The 25856-nt window shown below is 40.1% G+C and overlaps 1 protein-coding gene across 19 annotated transcripts in view; it reads right to left on the bottom strand.

The window, feature by feature from the left end:
* Nucleotides 1–25856, bottom strand: part of cacna1ab (calcium channel, voltage-dependent, P/Q type, alpha 1A subunit, b) — a 135627-nt gene that overhangs the window by 95301 nt on the left and 14470 nt on the right. For all 19 annotated transcript variants that reach the window (XM_028018850.1, XM_028018849.1, XM_028018859.1 and 16 more), the window contains 2 exons: nt 7536–7641; nt 6506–6645 (listed from right to left, as the gene is read on the bottom strand). In XM_028018850.1, the coding sequence (XP_027874651.1) occupies nt 6506–6645; nt 7536–7641 (246 nt within the window). The remainder of the gene's footprint in view (nt 1–6505; nt 6646–7535; nt 7642–25856) is intronic.

Here is a 25856-nt window from a genome sequence, read left to right as displayed (position 1 = left end):
CACCTAATCCACAAATCAACTAATATCACAACAGCAACACAAAAACGAAATATTTGAGTATGTTTACCAGAAACCTGTCCATGACTCAAGCATTTACACTGGTTACCACAGTGAAATAAGTCAGACTTATCAAATAATTTAACTTCACCTTAAGCTCAACTCTTGGACTTATTTTAAAATTTCTATGACATTAGTAAACCAATAAAGAAATCAATAATAGGGCAGTTTACCAAAAGCTACAGAACAAAATAGAAGCTAATACAAGTATGATCATGTTTAATTGCTGTTGATGAAACACACTCCATAAAGTCATTCAACGCCAGCACATGCTTGTCCAGCCTTACAAACTATACATTTAGATGCAGCAAATACCCCACAGGGCAACGAGCTGCAGGGTACAGGAGAATGTACAGCGGCGTCATGAGGCTTTAAATGACTGCAGAGCAATAATGATAATGGAAGTGATGGCAAAAGGACAACTTTCAATGAAGACATTCCTCTCTCTTCGTCTCTCTGCTTCGCCTGCTGAACTTACAGTATTTCTTCCAAATGACTCCATGCCCGTGTGAACATTTTAAAATGTCTGACTGTGTCTTGACAGCCAATATAAAAAGACACGACAAGCAGAAAAAAAGCAGAACTCCTTGTTCTTTCACAATTAAGAGCTTTCCGCCTTGTATTTGGCTATTTATTAAACTGGAATGGCTAGGGAGCAATACAGTTGGACAAAAAAACCCCCGTCATTCTTCTACTGATGACGCAAAGCCAAGGTGTGATTTGTCCCTGCTGTGAGTCAGAGGTTCCTGTTTCTACCTGTTCTGGGGTCTGATGTCATTGAGTGTCCCGGCCAGATGAATCGCTGTAACCCACTCAAAGCGTCAAATAAATTAGATGACCTCATTCTACTTTATTATTATGTTGTTATGCTTGGAATAGCTTTACCGTTGACAAACCTGCAGGGGGGAAAAAAAATACCACTGACCCTAGAGGAGTTCTTAATTCTGCTATAATAACTTTCTATAAAATACAAAGAGAAATCAAATACTGTGATACCAAAAAAAAAAAAAACTATAAATGTCCAGCAGTTTCATGGATCTTATACAGCAGAAGAGACAAAGACCATAATTAAGGTCATGCTAAACAGAAGGGAAATTGACAAGATGCATAGACACATCATTTTATGAAACAAAGCAAGAAATACAGATTAAGTTGTGGACAGAACAGACTAGCAGTGCAAGCTAGCCTAGCCAGGATGCTACGAGAGGTAGCAGGCAGCAATGTTAGCTAGCATAGCAGTGCTAGCTATTCTAAAACCATTCATAACAATCTTACATGTAATGATATTCCAATGTTTTCTGCTTAAAAGTTTTTATAAAATTACTGGTCATGAAAAAACATCTAATAGCTTGTTAGCACACCTCTGCCGAGTTACACGCATTGCGGTACATAAAAGTGAGCTATCAGAGTACATATTTCTCTCAATAAGGAGGAATCCAAACTTTGAAAAGTCCCACATTTTTAATGTTTCTTTATCTGTCTCATATCAAAACCTGCTAAGCTAGCAAATTAAGCTAATGAAGAATTTGTAGCCGAAATAACCAGAGAAAACTGCGACTGCAGTGAATCTCGGCCATGTTAATGATTGAAAAATAACAGAGAAGTCATTCGAGGATCTGAACACATTTTGACTCCGAATAAAAATAGTGGTCCCCTAAACCAACCGTAGTCATTTTATAGAGCTTTTTTTATGCTGTGTTCAATTCGCTTTTCAAGTCAAAGGTCAGATCTTGGAATTACGCAACATTACATGGGTAACAAGTTGAGTGTGTTCTGTTTGCCATTTGGGATACCAATGCAATGTGTTCAGTGTGATGCTAACCAAGAATAAAAAGGTGTCGGCTGTACATACAGTACATAACATTGACTTTAATGACTTTGTAGACATTAACGTATAGTGCAAGACTGTGTTTTAAAACATGCAGGAATTGAAGAACTGCTATTACTACTTAATATTAAAAGACTTGGGTTGGTATTAAACTACTGCTAGTCACATTTACAGTTCTGCAAATATATGTGAAAAGAACTGTGAGTGTTTACTGCGCATACCGTTTCCTTGAGTAAATAGTTTAAAATTCACCTAAAATACACTTCCTAGCTGAGAGATGACAGGTGCTTAAATCTGGAGTACTTCTTGGTGAAAACCAGTAGGGGAGTAGTAGGGGCATCTTTTGTGTCCTTGTATTGATCGACAGGACCAGACTCTACTGTAAATAATTAAATTTCATTGTGATGTCACTGCATGGCAAATAAAAATCAATGCGCTGACGTTCCTGAATGCTAAATACTTTAGTCTCTCTGCCTCTGTGTCTCCCTGTGTGCGCGTCTCCCCCCTCTTCCCCCCCACCCAAACTCTTGCTCTTATTCCATCCTCTCATTAATTCTTGTTCCCATCAAGTATCTCTCTCACCAGCGTCTTTGCCAAGAATGAAGTCAGCACACTTGCGCGCACGCAGATAAATGCACACGCTCTTCACAACGCCGTCAGAAGCCTGCACAGTCACGACTCGCGCAGCACAAGCACACATTCTTCTAGAAACCATGAGAGAAGATTTTTTTTAAAAGACAGAAATAAAGTGAGAAAAAGAGAGACTGACACTATTAACACTAAACTTTGAAACTAAATTGAAAATCCTAAGTCTTTGTTAAATGCCTCAAATGTTGCCACGTTTGTTGCGTAACGTGGTGTGAAAGTGCTTTGCTGAGCTCTGATGAATTATATGAGTAGGCTAACCTGTAACCTATAAATATTTTTAGGGTGTTCTCAAACCTGATGGCTTGGTAGACTCGGCTCGATTGGGGACCAAATTTGCGACGTTTGTTACATTTTCAGCTGGGGTGGGTCGCTTTCACACTGCGCTGTGTGAAACAAACCAAAACCCCGTGAAGAACCCGTTCCCCTCCTCTGAGAACTACGGAAGGAAACGACACAAAAACCTCTGAAGAAGACACCGAGCTCAGCTTCCTTCTTCACAAAAGTAAACAAAAATGGAGCGGTGTCAGTTTTTAGTGGTTGTAGGATTTCTCTTTTGTCTTTTGCGTCAATCTCTAAATGAGATAAAGGGACATAAAGACTGGTGCTGTTCTGTGAAGGACGCTCATATTTATGAATATTAGCGAACAAATGTAGGCGACACAATAAACTATATATAATGTGGAAGAGGCTGCTCTGGTCAGATGAAATTAACTTACTGACCTATGTGAAAAACTTAACATGTGACCAACATTGCACATCGTCGTCATTATGAAGCACGGTGTTTGGAGCATTATGCCATGGGAAGGGTTTCTTTAAATCGTGGACGGTAGAGGTGGTTAAAGCTGCTTACAGCTAAATCCTGAAAGAAAGCTTGACACAGGCTAAGCGTAATACCAGAGGAATCGTCTTATGTCCTTCTAGTTTCTTGTGCTGTTCTGCAGAAAAGGGGCGGTGTACCCAAAACATTACCAATTAATAAAGTCAATATCCATTTTTTGTTTGTTTTTCCTAAGCTTCCTTTTGTCAAATAGTCTTTTTTTAATCATCCAGATTTAATTCGAAGAGGGGTTTTTTTTGCCCATTCTTGACAGGAATTGTCTGCACGTCGCTGCATGGTGGAGGGCTAACATCCCAGCAGCCGACTAAAGAGCATCGGCTGGGTAAATTGAACGTAGAAAAGCAACCGCACCAGCCAGCCATTTTCCTGTAGATGTATAAAATATTGAGAGGAGTTCATCAAATGGAAAAACTCGGGGCTAAAGGGAGGAATCACGGGCGGAAGCACAGGAGCTCCTTTAGCGTGTATTTATACGCTCTTATGTGAATAATTCTACATGAGTAAAAGCGGTGTGTGTGTAATGTCACCATAAAACTCGCGGTCTAGACGCCGGACGGTCGTCCTGTATGTATGTTTAAATGACTCTAAAGAAAGAGATGGTGTGTGTGCGTGTGTGTCGGTATCCACCACGAGACCCCGGCAGTGTGTGTTTTATAGGCTGCGCTGAGTGATTGATCATAGAGGGCTGACGAAAGCAGGTTACTGCAGCGCTTACACACACACATTCATTCCCTCTCTGCATTTTTCATTTCTCTCTCTCTCTCTCCTTATTTGTTCCATCTCCATTTTGCTTTCCCTCCTCCCATCCCTCTTCCAAACCTCCCTCCCTCTCTCTCTCTTTTCCTCCATACATCACTCTCATTCTCTCCGTCCCCACAGCCATCACTCTCGTCCTTCCTGCAGTCTCCGGCTTTGAACTGCTCCATGTCCTCTTCACACTGTCTATAAGGGGAAAAAGAGAGCAAATACAGAAAATCTTGTATTTCCTCGCTCTCGTTCTCTCTCTTTTTGTCCTGTTATGCAGAGCCCAGGGGAACGGAGAGACGCTGTCACATGATTCCTTCCTCTACCTCCTCCTTGTTTTTCTTCCCTCTGTTATCTAGCTGCAGTACTCTACTGCTGCTCTGGCAAGGGTCTTCGTTCGGTCTCAGAGGGCTTCCTCTGCCTCTCTCTCTCCCCATATTGTGCAACATCCATCCATCCATCCATCCAGTCAGAAAAAGAGCTGCGTTTTTTGAAGCTGCGCTCGTAAAAAGGGGCTCGCACCAAACTGTCAATCAACTCTCGCGGCATCTTTCAGAAAACGCTCGTACCTCTTGAACCTTTACACCCTTTTTTCTTCATGTTACAAACACAAACTACGACAACAAAAGGAGGAAAGCGGAAGGAACGTAATAGGATTTTCAGATTACGAATAACAGGAAAACACAAAGCGCCTCTGTCAATACTTTGGAGAACCAACTTCTGTTCCAATTACAGATGGAAATCTGGCTCAACATCTACCGGCTGAAATTTGAGACTGAAATTTGGACTATTCTTCTTCTTGCCAATTGGAACGAGGTATGGACTTTGACTTAGCCGTTCTGAGACTCGATATAAAACCCATCGTACCACTGGCTGTATATTTGCGACCATTGTCATCTTTTAGCCTTGCGATGGCTAAAAGATGCTAATGAGCATTTGATTCAGGTGTGTTGGATAAGGGAGGCGTCTATAACAGGTGCAGGACTCGATTTTGGCATCTCTGATCTATGCTGCTGCTAAGATGCAAACAAGTGCACCTTTTACCGCTTTAATGGCTTTGACTTTGGGATATTAGAGTAAAGAAGTCTGAAATAAATGACTCACTTTTCAGATTTGCAAAGAACCCCCCGCCCCACAACAAGACAAACTATTTTCATTCCTCTGTACAATCATGCAACGTTTGTGCTGTCTAGTCACAAAATCCCAGTAAAACACTTCAAAATTTGTGGTTGTAACTCAACAGAATGTGAAAAAAATGTAAAGAGTGAATACTTTTGCATGACATTGCAGCGACATTTCAACACACCTTTCAATACAGACCTTTACAGAAACAACAGTTTGAAGGAAAAGGAGCCTTCAAGCTTTCAGCAAGGATACAACAATTTACTAATCATCACTTAATCCAACCGTACTCTATGACCGCACACTCCAACGGCAAAACGGACAGTTGTCCTGGAATCAGAAGGTTGCAGGTACGACGCCCACTTCCTCTGATCACCTGTCAACGTGCTCCTGTGCAAGGCACTTAGGCGAACTACATATTCAATCCATTTACAGATTACACTAAGAAGATAAAACTTGAAGTGATCGCTGGGGCATTTTATGGTCGTCTTGATGGTCAGGATTTAAAGTGACCATCCAAACAGGAAGGAAAGAAGGAAGAGAAAAAGGGAAATGGAGGGAATCTTGCTTCCTGTCTGTCTGCCATTGCCATAACAACAAACCTGCTCCCCCCTTTTCTTGGAAAAAGTGACATTTCACTTTGCCCTGGTTGCTGCTCCCTGCAGGGAGGCTCTGATCCAGCCTCTCCATGAATGTGTGTGTGTGTGTGTGGGCGTGTGTGTGTGTGTCCTCATTAAAAGGAAGACAGCGACTGAGGGGGAAGTGGCCCCATCACACACACACACCTTGTCAAACAAGACCTCTGCTGTGGCTGCATTAGTCTGTTTGATACCACAGGAAGGAGAAAGTCCTTTCCTACAAGAGGTTCATACACCAAGCCAAACTGTAACGTCAAGAATATTTCATATGTTACGAGAAAATATTCTATAAGTCAATTCATTACACGTGTTTGTGTTTGCCTGCTTTACTCTTTATATACTTATAGGTGAAATAAGGTTCAACATTAATAGAAATAACAGTTTAATGCTCAAAACCTAAAAAAAAAAAAAAAAACTAATTTGGGAGATATAAAACATAAAGAAGCTTTTCATTTTCCAAAAGGAGAGAGAATTTATGTACCTTGCCAGCGATAAAGAAACAACAGCAAACATGAAATCTTTACAAAAAGGCTAAGCAAAAATTTTTTTCAAATTAATATTTAAATAATCATAGCACTGAACAATTCGTGCAATCAAAGTAAAACTTTAGAGGTTTTGCTCCAGACTCACCCAGTGAGGACGACCACGAAGTCCATGACGTTCCAGCCGTTCCTCAGATAGGAGCCCTTATGTAAAGCAAATCCCAAAGCCAGGATCTTGATTCCAGACTCGAAACAGAAGATGGCTATGAAGTAGGGCTCCGTCTCTTCCTGCAGGAGAGGATGATGGGAGGATGGGAAAACGGAGGAAGAGGAGGATAAAAATAACGTACGCGGTATGAATGTAAAGGTGAGGAAGACGAGTTTTATTTTGTTCCGACATATAGATTGGTTTTAATTGAGTCTGTCACAATAAGCAATTAATCAGTCACATGATAAATTAAAATGAGCTTGATCATTTCCATTCTGATTAATATTTTTGGGGTTTTTGTAATTCATTGCTGTGGTTGTGTGGGGGTTTTATTCCCCTTTCATGTATTGTTTCTGGTTGTGGCGTTTTATTTTGGATATTAAAACTGTCCTCCAGTTGCAGTGAGAAAAGTTCTGTACAAAATTAAAGTTTATTAGTCTTTGAGAGAGGGAAAACCTGCATTTTTGTTTTCATATCATCATTATAAACATATGATTTAAAAATGAACACAAAACAACAATATTATCGTTTATCGCAATAACTGATGGGATAATTTATTGTCCGGTAAATCTGATAGTAACAGGCCTAGTTTTGATTAGGACCAAGTAGTAAAAAATGATAGCTTTTGAACGTTAAATAGCTGCATCTAAAAGAAAAAAAAACAAACATTTTCCACATGTTCAAAATAAGCTACATGTCACCAAAACAAGCAAAAACTAACTTCAGATCTCAGCTTGTGTAAAATGTTTGCAGTCGTAATATTTACGTCTAATTTATATATCATCATCATTGCTTGCCAGTGCTTTCTGCTCTCGCAACCTTTTGAATATACCTGCGTCTATTCTCCGTTGCGTGACCATGTGTTTGCAGAGCTTTGAGTATAACCCCATCACTGCTCTCAATAAGTGTGTGCACAAGGCGTGTGTGTGTGTGTGTGTGTGTATGTCATAAGTGTGTGTCGTAGTTTTACCAGTCTTTCGGACAAAGGCGTCTTGTCTCCGTCAGGAAGGTGCTGTTCCAGAGCTAGGACAATGCAGTTTGCTATGATGGTGGTGAGGATCATCCATTCAAACGGAGTACAGCTGGAGTTAAGGGTCATTTCACGATGCAGAGACACACTTTCATACATATGCTCATTATTAGACACATTTTGACATCGGAGGGATTCCCAGAAAATCTAAAAGTTTCATATTGTCTGTGAACACACCGAATCTAACTGAGAACTGCAAAAACAGTCTTTGGTGTGGAAATAGTTTCAAAGTGGAGAAGTCAGCTGTTTTAAATATCAGCGAGTTGTTTAATAATGAAGTCAGAGGGAGAACCGAGATATCTGCAGTTCATTCTGGCTGTGGGAGAACAAGACTTTCATCAGGCAACAGGAAGGCTGACAGGAGCTCCCACTCATGGAATATTCTGGGTTAGCAGACTGATGGTAATCTCAGAGCTAAGGCGACGGTTTATGTTCTACATGCAATACACATAAAGTGTGCTGTTGTAGCCGCTCTAACCAACTTAGGATGCTAATGACAGCTTCTCAACTCCATAACAATTTTATTAAAATAGAAAAATCCTTTTGTAAAGTGACCATTGACTTACACACACAGTGTGACATCACGTCTACTCCTAAAATAAATAATTACTGACCCTATGACATTGAGAAGTTCCTAAAAAGTCACCAGAAACAGCTCCACTTCAATATCAGCACCTGAAATAGACAATAGCCGTAATGAGGCAGTAGATAACGTTTGTAAAAAATAAGTTGTTGTTTTTTTTAATATTTGGTAAAGATGTCACTATGTCCTGACAGTATAATATTTGACAATCTGTAAAAGAAAAGAAAAATTGAGCTCCTCCGCCTCATACAGCCATCTGCAGAAATACACCGCTACGGGTCAGAAACGACCAATCAGAGCCAGGAGGAGGGTCTTAGCACTGTCAATCACGCTTGTGCACACTCACATCACTAATTAATATAAATAATTACATCACATGCATCAATGCCTGCTCTCTCTTGTGTATTCTCTAAGTTTAATAATCACCAAATAGTTGCAGTTCTCACTAGGATGGTATCTGCAGAGGACCTGGATGTTCAAGACATATTTTGCAGCCTTTTCTTCGTTCTACTGACATCGTATGAGTGTGAGTAATTTGTGTCCATCCACCCCTTCATCTCTTTCTGTACCTTCACGTATACCAACAAGGAATCTCCTGCTTGAGTGTTGATGTGTTAAAGGACCTACGACGTTATCTCCACTGAGTTCTGAGTCTGACTTATGGCCTCATGTAGAGGGACACGTGATCCCAAACCTGAATTTCTGATCCACTTAATTTCACCCAAAGACCAAGGGCTCAACTTCAATCTGCCATTTCTAATCAAAACGGTTTCATATTTTTGTCCAAACCACTCCGATACCCGAGGTATTAGGCAAATGAGATTGTCTTAAGAACAGGAGAGGTGCGGCACAAAGTTGACCAAACTGAAAAGCTTTCATGCCTCGACTAATAAACCAACAAAACAGCAAAAAGATAACATTTCACACCATAAAAACATAAATTTTTCACTGGCATGACAACAATGCAGGTTTTTTTTTTTTGTACTGCTAGACGTCTTTGACACCAATATACATTTTGTTTCACCAGCTTTGAAGAAATAAAATCTTCTGAAAATGGTCAATTAGTTTGTGACCGAGACCAGAACCCTGAAAACAAACGCACACGTCGACTCAGAGAGGTCGGACCGGCTTTTCACAGCGCTCCGTCGACTAACGTGTGTTCCAGCGTGTTGCATTGTATACGTGTGTTTGTGTGCTCCAAGTGGTGTGTGTGTCCAAGCCTGAATAATGGCTGCTGGAGGGTCTAAGATGACTGGATACATCTAGACAGATCAAGCATGTGCCTAATTGTCCAGTCATTATCCTGTTAGTCTGGACGCGTGTGTCTGTCTCCTTGCATGTTTGTCTGCCTATGCGCGGCAGGAGTACGTGTCTATCGTCGCATTTACCAGATGCAACGCTGACACAGACACTACGGCCAGAGGACGGCCTGAGCGGGAGTTTGTGGGTGTGTGTGTGCGCGTGTTCTAGCAGGCGAGCGAGGAATAAGATGCTGGTTGACATGAGAGGATGAGACAGGTTGGTCAGCGGAGTGCACACTAACAAGACAAGGCTGAACTGCATGGCACATGCTGGCTGACAAAAGAAAAGCACACACCTGTGTGTGTGAAACATGGCGCAGAAAGCTAAAATATGCCCACATGCGCAGAAATATCATCTCAAATGACTCCAAGATTCAAGTTGAAGTATTTTGGGAATCAATAGTAACCTGCCACAAACTTCAGCGTAACGTCTGCAACAGACCAACAGAAAATTGTGGTGAGGTAGAAAGAACATTTCTTTCACTGTTTTTTTTACAAATAAAATCCCAAAAATTTGGATAACATTTGTATTCAGCACACCGAGACAATATCCTGTAGAACTACCTGTCGTTGCATAATCTCTTTTGAAGTACCTCATAAAGTCACAGTAATTTTCAAATCTTGTGATAGACTTTTCATCCAGACTTAGATCTGGACTTTGACTGCACCATTCTAGCTCATGAACAGACTTTAGGCTAAAACAGACTCTAAGCATCTGCCTGTATGTTTAATGCATCTGTCCTACTGAAAAGTGAACTTCCGTCTTTTGGTGCCTCACCTACATCCATCTTCCCTTCACCTCTGTATGAAGGAAAGCTTTTCTGTCACTGCTAAAGTAAAGTATTCACACAACAGGAAACTTCCACCACCATGTTTCACCAGGGTGAGTGTCATGTACCTTCAGGAGATCTCTGAAACAGAGCACTGCAAGATGACAACTATATGTTGGGATATTGATTTATTACTTAGCCCTACTTTAAGGGGGACTAATTATATATTCTCCACACACATACTATTTTATAGCACAATCAAATAACTTTGTTACCTTCAGCTGTTATAAAAATAGCGTATGTATCAAACATAATTTAAGAGAAACTTGACTTCACAATGAAATTAGCCATGAATAGAACTGAAGAAACTCCTGCTCTTTCCCGACGCTCCGCCTTCCGCATTTCTTCCCACCAGCGCCTCTACATCATCTCGCTTACAGCCGTTCTTAGGAGCGTCGGACTGAGAAGTGGTTTGTATGATGAGCTCAGCAGCCACGCAGTTCCACCAGGTGTTTGCTAATTGCTGCTGCCGCTAGTCTGTAGGGGTTGAGTGGGGGGGGGAGAGAACAAAGAGGGTCATGACAGTCAGTCATGAATACTAGACCAAATGAAGTTTGTCTCACAAGCACGACATGAAACTGAAATTATAAATGAGTTGCACAAAAAATGTTAAAAAATAAATAAAGAAAATTGACTGGTGGCTAGCATAAGTCTATTTCCATCTTGATCAGGTCTTACCGTGACCATCTGTTCAAAAACATTTTCCAAGCACTTGATGCAACATCTTACTGGCCACCAGATCAACAGTCAAAGTTAGCTGCATTCAGTGCCGCAGTCGGGAGAAACCCAGGCATTTAAGAAGCCGTTTAAAAGAGAACTGCATGTACAAAGACACGATGCGCACGTAGTTCAGGCTGAGAAAGCGAGGGAGAGCAAGACTTCCAGCAGGCAGAAAGTCTTGAACGGGGAACAGTGGAAATGTGGTTTAGTTTGGTTTTTTTAATAGATTTTCACCTGTCTTTTATTCCACATTCAGAAATGTTGGCAAATTTTTAGAAATCTGAGCATGAAGGTGAGAATATAAGTTCTCTAAACAGATAGAAATCTGTTTTAGCGATCCGAGTCACACTAATCATGCTAACCATTGGCATCATATGCTACAGACGGTTAAAAATGTAAACACCAAAAGGATTTTGTCCTCGTTTTAAAAAAAAAAACAACCCGTTTTAAAGCAACTGATCTCTTACACACCCTTGTGCATCGCCTCTGCTCCCAGTGTAAATAATTAATGACGGCTCACTGCAAGAAGTTCAGAAAAACTTTTTTTTTTTTTTTTTAAATATCTCCTTATTCAGAGAAACCGGAATCAGCAAAAAGCCTTCCACAAAATAACTGAGACCATCTCCACTCCAGAGCTACATTTATAAATATATTGGCTCTATTAAAGCACCATCTGGTAATTAGAAGTCCTGTTTGAAATGGAGAGACTAACTAATTATTTTACCGCTGCTTATGAACACAATCAGAAGTATGAGATGCCAGTTGCTTAAGATTATGTGTTAAATCATCAGAGATACCAAGCCATTTCTTTCTGAAAATAAACACGGTGGCTCCTGCTGTGGAGAGAAAAACTAGTTCATTTCTGTTTAAAAAAAAAAAAAAACATGAGAAACTGACTCAAGTTTACCACCGGAATAGCTCTGAAAAACTTTAATTGTTGTCGAACGAAACTTTGAGGATGGACTCTGGGGCTGAGATTTGAGCCGATTAATATTTATACATGTTCATTCACTGAATGAGGAGGAAGTTGTGCCGAGTCACCCCGAGCCAGTTTAAAGCTCACTTTCTAGGGCAAAAACTTCCTTTTTAGGGAATTAATAACACCCAAAGTGCTTTTGGGGATTAGCAGATCTTTGGCCAGAACGAAGGATTAAAAAAAAAAAAAAAGCGTCTCTTTATTTTTGTGTATTTAGTTTTATTTGGCGCTGAATGTGTTCCCCCCATTATTTTCTGATAGATTTGTCATCCTGACAGACGATTTGGGAAAAGGCAGAGTAACTTTATTAGAGTTGCTGCACATATGTTCAGATTTTGACATTTTATTGGAATTCATCAAATCAGTCTCTGCTTTGAAAAGATGTATTATCCTGCTTTTGCTTTTCAAAGCCATTCTACAGGCCATTTTTCTGTGTGCCTGTGAGGATCTTTGTAAGAGGACATGTCTGCCACAACATTTATTATTCAGCAACCTGCTGAAAGCCAGAGGTAGCAGTTCCTGTGTGAGAGGACACATCTCTCCTTTCTCCTCATTTCTTCACATTCCTGCAGTGCCTTCAAAACAGCTCGTTTTCTTCTCTTTTTTAAAGCCGCTTCACCATTTCCAGCATTTTCCTTCTTGTGCTTTTACATACAAAACAAATAAAAACAAAACAAAAAAAAACATTTTTTTTCTCCCTTTTCTGCTTTCAGTAGTTTGTCATGTTCCCACCGAGTGTTGTTCTTTTTTTTTCTTACAAATTTAGCCCCTCGCCATCCGAAACAGGGCAATTTTTTTTTTTGGTAGTTTTTCTTTTTTAATAAATGAGACAGGAAAAAAGAGCCTGAATCTGAAGTAATTAAAAAGCAGACATATTTGGCACATGTGTTACTGGTGAGCACTGCAAAAAGATGTGTGTGTGTGTGAGTTCCTCTCTTGTTAATTAAAATAACTCTCTAATGGCTAAAACAGGTCCTGCTCTGCCAAATACACTCACCTCTCTCTCTCTTTTCTCCTCCAATTCTTTTCTTATCTCGCTATTGCAAGCAGCAAAAAAACACATAATGTATATATATATATATACTGTATATATACACTCTATATATATATAAATTTGAATAATTTTCAGACATTCACCAAGCATTCCTGGACTTCTTCCAGGGTTGATTTGTAAATTTTGATCAATGTCTAATTTTTATTGTAAAGAAGTAGAAAAAAAAGTGCTGTAGGTCCTTTGAAAAGACGTGGGGGTTTTGTACCCAGCATAAAATTTAAAAAAAATTAAAAGATTATTCCACTTATCCATCAAAACCTCCTTTTTCTAACCTTTATCTTATTTTTACTCAACTCAAAAATAAAAAATAATCCTTGATCACCACATGAATACACATCATGTATACCACTCGTGTGTTTTACTGCAACAGAGCTGATGCGACTGTCAATGAAATATCAAAGCAATTACACAATGACATCAGCTAATCCCACCCTGCAGGACGGCTGCCTCGCTTCCAGATGCTGAATCATCACTGAGCAAAAACTAAACTTGTACTAATCACTTTTTGTCTGAATAATTTTGGCACATAATTATCTGGACACTTGGGGAGACTCGTAGATTTCATTACTAAATGGTTTGTTGATCCTTTAAAATGGAAAAATATTACGAAGCAGCAGAGAACTGGGACTCCACATCACTGATCTCAGTGTATGCAGACTATTCACACCTGTGGCCTGTAAAAGATCAAAACAGTCAAGTGCTGTGATATTGCCACAATATCCACTTAACTTAGACCCACGTAGGCCAGTTGCAATAAACAATAAATCAATCAAGCGCATGATAAATTAAAAGGAGCTCAGTTGTTTCCATTTGCATGATTTATTGTTTTTCTCTTTTCTCTCTTTCTATCAAAGCTGGTCTTCAATTCGATGCATTGGTCTCAACCAGCCTTTTATTTAAGGACAATTTATTTCTGAAGATTTCATAATTAATTTTGTTTGTTGTCCCTGTTGTTTTGTTTATTTACTTTGGATATTTAAAATGTCTTCTAGTCCCAGTGTTAAATGTTCACTGGAATTTAAAGTTTATTGATCTTGGACAGTGTGTTCTTGTGTTGTTATATTACTGGAAAATGGTCTCAAAACAACAACATTGTCGTTTATGGCAGGAACTTCAGGGACTATTTATCGTTCAGCAAAATTTGGTTTTTGTGACACGGCTAGACCCACGTGAAACCTGTTTTTTAATTATTGTTTAAATACAGTGGAACTGCAGAGAAATGGCCTGATTGTTTCCGTTTGTCTTTGCACTGACTGCTCTATTGTTTGGGTCAGAACATTTTCACTTCATCACATCGCTTCCTTTAGGACATAAACTCGTTGTTTTTGCTCTAGTTTTAGAACAGCAGCAACACCATCCCCCCCCCGGCCCCCAACTCCACTCTTTACAAGTTCTTCCTGCTTTTCCGCACACTGTGCTCTTCCCGCACGCGTCCGACGTTACATCTGTGATCGCAAAAGTTTCTGACTGACGAGTGTCAACATCACCCTAAGCCTGGTTACATCCAGTATTATGATGGCCAGGCAGCAACTTTCCTAGGTTTATTTTGAGGTTAAGGGAGTGAAAACAAAGCGTTCCCATTCCAAAGGTGGAATTTTTTGTGTGTGTGTGTGTGTTGTTGTTTTCACTGTAGATTATTTGTCTGAACACTTGTTGCCTTTGACGGCAATGCCACAATTATCTATTTACATATTGAAGCTCCTGCCGTCCAGCAGTTATAAAAGTGTCTGCTCTAAATCTATTCATGGACACCATCAACTATTTGCCTGTTTAAAATTCCTCCTCTGTCCACACCCGTACAAAAACCCACCACAAAGCCACCTACAGCGATTTAAATTCCTCCACCTAAGTGTTCCTGTGAAAAATGTCCTCATGCATCAGTTTGCTTGTGCATAAGCAAGGTGTGTGTGTGTGTGTGTCGGGGTGCGCGCGTGTGTGTAAGTGTGCGTTCACCCAAGTGTGTTTGTGTGTATGTTTTCAGCTGATGAGGCATTTTGGCGTGGCGCTGAGGCTGTGCTTTAGGGGAGCCTGATGAAGGGGAGATTTTAAATCACACCAAATGAAGCTTTATCAAATAAATGAAACTGTGTAGCACTCGACTCAGCAAGAGTCAGATCCGTTATGGGAGTGATGCAAGCACTCTCTCTCACTCTCTCTCTCTCTCTCTCTCTCACTCTCTCTCCTTTTTTTGTTTCTTCTTCTGATCTCCGTCACAAACGTCCATGACTAGAAGTAGAAGGAGACGGGGTTCAAACACGGTCAAATTTTCTTAAAAATTCTCCTTCGGTGAGAATTTGCTGACTCATACGTATTTCTAAAGATTGTTGGAGGTATTTCCGGAATAAACATAAAAGACATTAAATGAAAGAAAAATGCCTTTGTAGATTTAAACTAGGGGTGTCCAGAGCCGATACTGATATCGGGAACTGGCCCGATATCAGCCGAATAACGAGTATCGGATTTTATCGGCTTGCATCTAAAATCTCAGATATAATCCCACCGATAGAAGCAGTCCATTCCAGCATGTAGTCCATGCCAGAATTTATACCCCACAAACAGACCCAATGGTGAATAACAAATGGTTGAGTTGTTCTCATGCCTACCGTTGTTGACTATTGTTCTCTGTTTGAGTAATTTCACTTTATCAAGCCTTTTCTAGCATTCCACACTACAAAATAAGTAATAAAGGTGTGTATGATCCATCCTGATATCGTATCGGGTCAATATTGATATCGGTCAGTTCTCAAAACTACAATATCGGAGTCGAAGTCAAAAAGCTGCATCGATACAGCTCTAATTTAAACATAGTTTTTAGGAAAATGGATATGTTATGATTTCTCTCTTACCATCTACATCTAGCAAATAATGCTACCATGTAGCAAAATATGGACAACAACATGTGCTGTATAGTCTGGTTGTATGTGAAGTGCAACAAAAAAAGTTTCCTGTCATACACTTGTTTCCTTTTTTTCCTACTTCTACGTTAAAAAATAAAATAACCAAGTTAATGAATGTATGAATGAGGAAGTGGAAACTCTAAATTATTTAGCTATTTGATGCCATAACAAGTAGACAGTAAAAAGTTAGAGCAGCAAAATATATCAAACTGTAAGGCCGCAAATACAAATATATGTGACATCCAGATCACAAAAGAATCGCTTTGACAGTATATCTAATAAGCTGTAACATCTAAAGTGCCATAAAATTAGACTGATTAGATTTTACTGACTGGAATAATAAAGTCCACAGAGTGACGAGGGAAAATTTGGGTTAATCACAAATAATAATAGATATTAAAAGTTTTTCTGTTTTAAGTAAAAATCATTTGACTATGTTACACATTTTTATGTTGATATCCTGAAATGCTTTGGATCGATATATAAAAAAAAAATCAATGTTTCAGTTTGAGAAGCCTCTAGGAAATATCCTTAATAAAAACAAAACAAGCAAATTAAATTTCCCCGTCTCATTCCAGGGTGCAGAGGGGGCCCTCGCCCAGGGCAGCGTTTATGCAAGAACCGCCACTGCTGGAGACGACGTCGAGCCTTTCACAGAAAATTAGACATTCAAAGCAGCTACTTCAAGAGAAGTCCCCGTGACCTGACTGGAATCCATGTTTGGGAGTTTTAGAATATTCTGCAACGTAAAATTTAGCTGAGAAAGTCACAGATATAATTGTGACTTTATGTCACTAAATCACAATTTAGTAAAATCAATTAAATACTTAAAAATCACAAGAGCCCATGCAATAGCCAACAACAATGATCAGCTGGCAAGACTCTACAAAGTCTATTTCTGTGCTTCTGTTCACCTCGTGCCGTTTCGGGGGTTTTTCTGCTTTACTTGAAGGTTTTATTTTTATCCCATATGCTGCAGCTTCTGCTACAAAATGCAGTTTTATCTACCAGCTTCATGTTTGATCTGTTCCTCCACTTTTTCTTTCAAGCCGTACCTCTAGTTTCCTTTTCCGCCTTCCTGTCTCTCTCTCTCTCACCACTAATAATCACTCCAGATTTTTCTCGCTGCTTCGTTCTAATTCAGGTGCTTTATCCCCTCTGCACAATTCTGCTCCATACTTCGACACAATGAACTGCTATCTTTAGACTTCAAACAGAGATTTAAAAAAAAAAAAAAAAACTATTTCTCAGCTCCTTTTGTTTTACCGATGCCTTTTAAGTTGTTGTTGTTTTTTTACTTTAACAGGATACCTGCTGTAAACTGTGCCAGACGGTTATGAGCGACACACAGATTTGCACTCTCAGACAGCGTAGAGACGAACCCGAATCACTCCAGCCAATCTACCGCATTCACCATCTCCACGCTGACCGCAAAGCCAACATCCACGCGCGTTAATATGATTCGCGCGGACCTCGCTCACAAAAACAAACGAGTTGCATCAGGGGCGACGCTCGCGGCGTCGCCCCTGATGCAACTCAAGGAAAGACCGACAGCTGGACCTGAACACATCTGATTTATTCATTTAGAACATAACTGGAGCACGTGAGACGCTCTGAGATTTGATCCCTAATGGAGTAAATGCCCTTTCACTTACCGACTGCAGCGGCGAAAGCTTTTAATGTGAAAGGGCGGGCTCTCCACCCAGGGCATTTTGACGCCGAGGGGCGGCATCAGCAAGAGAGTTTTACATTGTGTTTCTTTTGTCGTGTTCAGAAAATAAGAACCGGCTGGTTATGTTGTGTATTATTGTGTTCAAATGGGAGAAGACAGGCATGCAACTCAGCTAGTTAGCCAGCTAACGATGCTAATGTTGGTATATGATTCAAATTTCAAAATCAGCAGAAAACTAAAAAGGCTACTTCACTGTTTTGAAAGGAGTCTGAGCTCAGCTGGTCCTCTCCAGTTCAAACAACAGTCTGATTAAACCCAAACAATATTATTACCCTACGAGATTCTTTAAGACGCAGTTTGAGTTTTACAAAATCCAAAATGCGTTTTCTTAGGTATGCTAGATTTTAAATGATGAAGTTGTTTATTTTGCTCAGGCTAAAATTAAAAGTATGGATTCTACCTTAATTTGTTCGATTAAAAGCTGAACTGGAGATTATTCTAGTCTAAGTTGAATTGAATTTGATTTTATTAATGTTTTCCATTTGCTCTTTGTTTTATTAAAATTTTAATTGTAAGGAAAGAGAGAAAGAATGAAAGACAGAAAGAAAAAGAACGGATTAAAGGAAAAGAAACGAAAGAAAAGAAAAAAGAAAACCTTTGACATTTAACTTATTCATATCACAGTTACAAAGAAAGACAAGAAAAAAAATCGAAACAACTCGCATCAAAATCCACGTGATAAAAAAAAAAAAAGTAAAAACAGAGTTAAAGAGAGCAAAAGAAAGAAGGTCAGAAAGAGCTTTGTGATCTGATACGTGTGAACAATGATTAACTTTGGCATTAATTTTTATTGAACTTATTTTGCAGGTGAGACATAAAACTCCCTTCTGACCATATTAATTAACGCATATATAAATACAATCTTCCATAAATGAAATATAATTGGCCAACATTTTTTTTGGTGAAATTTATCTTGGATCATGTATTTTCTTTGCTCGTCGTTCATCAGTTTAAATAAGCTAAGCACCACAAAATGTCCTCTGATTGCTGTCGGTTGACAGATTTAACTACAACCCCCCCCCCCCAGTAGTTTGAAGTTCCAAACGCAAAAAAAACAAATAAATAAAATTCACTTCATCCTGTCATCAGCTGGAATGAACAGACTGCATCTGCAGAAAATCAACCTGTCAAATGACGGCTTTGACGAACATACGACAAATTCAAAGCAACTCACAATTTAAGCCTATCTACCGCACGTCTAGCGAAATAAAAACATCTCTAGCATCTCCGAGAATCACCAAATCTGCGCTTTGCTCCTTGATTCTCCCTCCATCTTTATCCCAGCCTATCGTCTCTGAGCAAAAGGCCTCTCTCTTCTTCTTCTCTATCAATCTGGGGCTCTGCTTCTGGTTCGTTTCTGCTTCCCCCTTTCCTTCCTTCCTTCCCCTCCTGCCATCATGCATCCTTAACTCGGCTCGGCAGATGGCTGCAGCACCTCCTCACCAGGACGAGAGGAAGGGAGACGACAAAACCGAGGCGACGGGGGCGCAAGAGGAGAACGCAAAGAAAAGAGAGGAGGAGCGGGAGGAAAGCAAAACACAGGTAAATGATGAGGGAGGAAGGAAGAGAGACTGATGAAAGCTGAACAGAACAACAAACAAAGAGAAAATGGTTGGAGAAGTCAAATTATGGCGGAAGGAAAGATAAGAAATGGCAGAAAGAGGGAAAAAAATGAGTCTGGAAGTAGAGTGGAAAAGGTAGTGAGGAGGGAAAGGAACAGAAGAAGAAGAGAGTTGCAGTATTTTTATCATTCTGCGTGAGTGGGCTCCATAAAAGTAGGTTACTGTCAGCAGACAAGGAGAGGCTCACACACACACACACACACAAACACACACCCTACATGTACCATCTCCATTTTAGTTCTGCTGAAGCAGCCGCAGTATGTGTGCATATGCTGTGTCGGGGTGTGTGTGTGTGTGTGAGACAAAAAGAGCAAGAGCCTTGAGCATCACTGAGCCACCAGCTAAGCTGTTGGTTCCAGCATGAAAATACCAAGTGGTTTGTTTTAAATGGCATCGTGAATATTTCGGAGGCAGGACGCTTACGCCCTGCAGGCCAACTGGTGACGACGCGCCGCCAAAACGAAACGGATCAGCCTCGTAGGCAGAGACAGTTCTCCGACTAGCTGGTGTTCCGTTCGAATACAGTCACTTCTTCAGACTCCAGCAGGATTTCAGGCGAAAAGGAAAAACTTTCTGATCAACGAGGTGTTTGACGAAATGTACGAAAGCCTCACAGCGGTCTTGGTCTGTTTGTTGCTACGTACAAGCGCCGAGGTAAAATGGGCTTGTGAAACAGGACGGAGGTTCTTGGGTGGGCTAACGTCACTCTGAACTGTGGAGAGGTGAGGAATCCGTTACTGGAAAAGAATTTTTTTATTATGTTGTTTAATAAATTTTTTTGGGGACAGAATTTGCCAAAAATTTATCTCGATTTATCAATAAAACCGATTTATCGCCCAGCTTTGCAGGGTTTCCCCTAGAAAACTTGCTAAGCCCGGTAGTTGGGGTGCTAGAGCAGTCACTCATCCAGCGGCCCGTCGTGTTTTTCAGTTAAAAAATGTTTAAAGCTGACAGGAAAATTGAAAATATCACTTGATAATTATGTGTTTTTGGAAGATTGGAAGATTAATATCAGGACAACATCTGTAAAGTCCTAAAAAATGCAAACATTAAAAAAAATAAAATAAAATAAACAAGCTAAGCCTGGTGGGGGCACAAGTAAAGCCTGGTGGCCCGCCAGGCTTATAATACACTGTTGGAAACCCTGCTCTGTATGGATGAATTAGGACTTTAATCACATTAAAGTGTGTTTATCTACCGCTCTAAATGTGTCCAATTTCTCCCAACAATCTAGATAAGAACTAGGACACACTCCTCCCCACACACACACACACGCTTTCTCTATATTCCATTTCAAAACTTCTGAGTCAAGTTCCTGAGCGGCCTAAAACACACATCTATCCTACTTCTTCCCTCTCCTGTCTCTCTCCTCCTCCTCCCCTCCCAGCTTCCATTTCTCCTCATTACTCACAGTCCTCTAAATAAAAGCAACCTGCCACGTTATATCAATAGCCTACATCCTGTGTGTTGTGCCGCCTGCAACTTCGAGCTGCCGCATAGAGAGCGGGCGCGCGCACCGTGTGCGCCGCCGCTCGCGCGCGTTGAGTGTGAATGGCTGATAAATGATGAATGTCCAGGAAATGAGAGAGTACAGCGTCGAGGAGAGGCAAATGTATGACATCAGCAGCTACTACATTAGTCACCGAATCATTTCTGCAGAGTAGAGCACTGTGCCATTACTTAGTAAACACACCGATATAGGCTGGAGCAGGTGCACACTGAGTTGTATGCACAAGCGTACAGTATATAATGTTAAGCATTGTGAGGATGGAAAAAAATGGTAGCAAACAAAAAAATAACCAGGGAGTGAAATGTGTTGGCTAGATGGTTTTGTACTGAAAGACAAAAAGTGGCTGTGCTCATTCTCTAGTGACTCATCAACCCATTAAATCTCTCAAGATGTGTGATTTAGAGTCGGACAGCATCCACCTTACAGTTAACACACACACAGATTAACATGAGCGCGCAAACACTGCGCTCATGCATCTCCGAACTTTTAACTTATTATTTTTTTTTTTTTTACACAAAAACACGGTGTGGACTTAGCATGTTTTCTGAGGAAAACCCTGTATATTGTTAATTTATTTTAATTTTGCTTTAAGTTAACAAGGTTTTTTTTAGCAGTTTGCTGAGAAAGTGCCTGGAGGAGCAACCTGCTCAGCGTCCGGAGACGTACTTTACACACGTAGCTAAAGAAATCAAAATGCCCAGAAAAAGGAGAAACACAACGCAAGCGTAGATTAATGATTCTGGAAAATTAAGATTCTGGTTGGGGTCGGGGGACAAAAGGTTAGAGTTTAATAATGGAAACAGAGTTTATGGCAGAAGGCTGCTGGTAACGCAAAGCAACCCAGATTAAAAATTGATCTTTTCTACTGACAGATTGTATGTGAAGGCACACGAAAATGTATCCTATTGTTTTTTGGAACTGTATCTGTATTTGAACACAGGATGTTATTCCTGTTTGGGAAAACTTACTCCGCGTATTGTCCTCACAGAGCCAGGCAGGGCGCTTAGCTCTAACAGGGAGAAAAAAGCCTGTTATTCTGCCGGCTTGTCCCGCTTTAACGCTGCATTCGAGTAACGCCGTGCTCAGGTCTGCTGCTGGAAAGCGGCCTAACTTTAGCTCTCTGTTCGCACATGATTCTGACATTGGCTTCAAGGGGATTTAAGAGGAAAAACTGATCTCCTCACAAAACCCAGCAATTACCGGGGCGAGCTCAAACTGCGGAGTACCTGCAGTACTTGTCTCTCGGCGCTTGTCTCTCCGGAAGAGACAAGCGCCGAGATGTGTGGTTCAAATAATTAGTCCACTACCGATCCCTTGTCACCAAATAGTTAATTAAAAGCTCGCTCACTGTGGGTATATGTGTGTGTGTCCAGAGGATTAAAGGATGCAATTTTAATTATGTCTCCAACTTTCCCCCCTCTCTCTCTCTTTCTCTTTTTTTTTTGTCAGCTTGTAGCAAAGACATGGTTGGAAAAAAAATGTATATCCATTTTCACATCCAAATTAGTGCGTTCAGACAGGTTATGTGCACGCAGATAGAGAACGTGATTTAAGTTACAGTGACAGAAGAAGCTGTCAGACTCAACGACTTCACGTTTCTTAAGAATAATCCAGGAAAAGTATTTAAATTAATACGGTTTGCCGGATATAAAACGCATTTCACCATCAAAACGATAATTCCCAAGAACCTGGCAATCAAATAGACAAAACTATGGGATTTTTCTCTTATTCAGTTTCCTAAAGATAAAAGCTTAAGGTTCAACCAACGATTACTAGAGACCTGCAAGCGCGTTAGCCACCTTGGTAGCTAAGAAGACTAAAAGCTAATCTAGTTTCGATGAGTTTTCTGCAGTGAAAAGTTTGGGAGGTTTTGTCAGGGTTTGCCATCTTGGCTATTTGCCATTTTAAAAAAAATCTATTTAAAACAAACTGATGTGTTTTTCTACAGGGAGCTTCATTACCACAGAAACGGACACCTGCCTGTGTTTGCACGTCAAGTCTGGAGACTGCAGCCTCAGACTGATTGGTGTAATGAAGGAAAGGTTTTCTGCTGTATCTCATGTGATTAACTGTGACTAAAAGAGAAGGAGGATTTGGGTAAGATTTAAAAGGTCAAGCCAGACCTTTTCTATCAGTGACTGTAAGCCGTCGTGTTAAGATGAAGAGAGTTTTATCTCTGAATTATACGCTTACTCAGATATAATACAGAGTGAGTTGGACCAAAACAACTCACAGGTCAAGGGTTGTAAGACTGTGTTTGAGCAGGTTCTGATTTTTGAGGTCAAAGATCTACAATCTACACCACAAAAGGGTTATCAGTTTTCACAAACATTTAGCTTACATGAAAACTAAATGTTTATAGTTTACGGCTAATAAGACGTCACCCTGTGGCTCTTTTAGCTTCCACATTATGACTGTCACAGGAAGGGAAAAGCACAACAGTCTTCTTTCAGCAAGCTGACTGGCAATGCACAGGAACAGGTGGGGGAGGGGAAACACTGTTATTATTCTGTGCTCGAGAGGAAACTCCAGACGCTTTTTCTGGCATCTTAATAAAAAAAATTTGGATTCATAGGAACGGGGGGATTTTAGCAATCTTGGTACCAGAACCACTTTCAGGAGTTCACTGGAACCACAGCTTACATTTTCTGTTTTCTCTTTACTTTAGAGAGTTAGTGATTTTTTTTGGGCAACCCTTTCTTTTACAGTCTCATAATTACCATGTAATTACAATGTAATTACCATGTAAGTATGTTGTAAGTTCCAATGTGTTACTGTATAATAAAAACTAATTTTAGTGTTTATTTGCAATCAGATTATTGTTTAACAGTGCCTAAATGACCAAATATTTACCAAAGGCTCACTCAGTAAGTTGCCACATATTACCATGTAACTACCAAGTATGTACACTGTATTAAAACAAACTTTTTGGGGGGTAGTTACAATAAAATTAGTGTTTAACAATGCCTAAATGACCAAATGCACTGCCTGGCCAAAAAAAAACTCGCCACCTGGATTTAACTGAGCAAATAGGTACAAGCCTCCTATTGGATAAGTACTGCATAGGCGATTATCTTTCAGCTGGCAACAAGTTATTTAACCCCAGCTGATGCAATGAGTAACTCCTCATTTCTTAAACAACCATGGCAAAAGACATATCCTGTGGTCGTGGAAAAGACGTTAGTCTGTTTAAGAAGGGTCAAATCATTGGCATGCATCAAGCAGAGAAAACATCTAAGGAGATTGCAGAAACTACTAGAATTGGGTTAAGAACTGTCCAACGCATCATTAAAAACTGGAAGGATGGTTGGGAACCATCGTTTTCCAGGAAGAAATGTGGTCGGAAAAAAATCCTGAATGATCGTGATCGGCGATTACTTAAACGTTTGGTCAAATCAAATCGAAGAAAAACAACAGCAGAACTCAGGAGTATGTTTAATTGTGAACGCAAAAGCATTTCCACACGCACAATGCGAAGGGAACTCAAGGGGTTGGGATTGAACAGCTGTGTAGCTGTAAGAAAACCTCTAATCAGTAAGGCTAACCAGAAAAAAAGGCTTCAGTTTGCTAGGGAGCATAAAGATTGGACTCTGGAGGAATGGAAGAGGGTCATGTGGTCTGATGAGTCCAGATTTACCCTGTTCCAGAGTGATGGGCGCATCAGGGTAAGAAGAGAGGCAGGTGAAGTGATGCACCCATCATGCCTAGTGCCTACTGTACAAGCCTGTGGGGGCAGTGCTATGATCTGGGGTTGCTGCAGTTGGTCAGGTCTAGGTTCAGCAACATTGTGTGCCCAAAGAATGAGGTCAGCTGACTACCTGAATATACTGAATGACCAGGTTATTCCATCAATGGATTTTGTCTTCCCAAATGGAACGGGCATATTCCAAGATGACAATGCCAGGATTCATCGGGCTCACATTGTGAAAGAGTGGTTCAGGGAGCATGAGACATCTTTTTCACACATGGATTGGCCACCACAGAGTCCAGACCTTAACCCCATTGAGAATCTTTGGGATGTGCTGGAGAAGGCTTTGCGCAGTGGTCAGACTCTCCCATCATCAATACAAGATCTTGGTGAAAGATTAATGCAACACTGGACGGAAATAAATCTTGTGACACTGCAGAAGCTTATTGAAACAATGCCACAGCGAATGCGGGCTGTAATCAAAGCTAAAGGCGGTTTAACAAAATATTAGAGAGTGTGACCATTTTTTGGTGGCGACTTTTTTTTTGGCCAGGCAGTGTATTTAACAAAGGCTCACTCAGTAAGTTGCCACATATTACCAGGTAAGCGTTGCCATGTTGTTACCTATTAAGTTGCAGAGTATTACCATGTAATTAAACCTAATTTTACAGGGTTATTACAATCAAATAACTATTTAACAGTGCCTAAATTACCCACAGCTTGTAAATAAGTAGCCCCATATTAACACTATTAAATTTAAGCTGACAAAGAAAAGTTTTAACTTTGGAGATTTTAAACAGGAAGTACCATGTAACTCTTCCTGTACAGGTTTCACGTAACCTGTTCATAAACGTATGGCAAAAAAGTAGTGAGTAATTATTAAGTAGAACATCACATATTACCCAATTAGTAAAAGGAAACTGGACTGTACATGAAAGCCCGTCTTGGTTCTTAGATTTTTAAATGAGATTTTACCAAGTTAGCTCAGTACAAGATACCAAACTTGCACAAGAAATTATGCATAAATGCTCCATAGCATAAAATCTTTGTTGGTTGATTCCCCCCACCCCACTTTGAGGTGTATATTTTAACCCCAGGAAATTGTGATGAAAACTATTTTTGTGAGATTGCTGTGCTGAAAATCACAGCTTGAAACTTTTCCTATGGGGCCAACAAAAAAGGTTCAAGTTTTAGTTAAAATGTCAGTCAAATTTCATGTCATTTTCACAGCAACCTTTAAGGAGCGTAATTGAATTGTGACGTTATGTTGAACAGTTGTGCAAGTAAAGCATTCAATAAATGACTAGACTTGACAAACATGTGTTGTTTTTAGCCGTTTCATGAGCTA

The sequence above is a fragment of the Xiphophorus couchianus genome, chromosome 5, assembly GCF_001444195.1.
Source record: "Xiphophorus couchianus chromosome 5, X_couchianus-1.0, whole genome shotgun sequence".
Lineage (NCBI taxonomy): Eukaryota > Metazoa > Chordata > Actinopteri > Cyprinodontiformes > Poeciliidae > Xiphophorus > Xiphophorus couchianus.
Note: the sequence above shows the minus strand (reverse complement) of the source record. Positions and strands in the feature narration are given on the sequence as shown.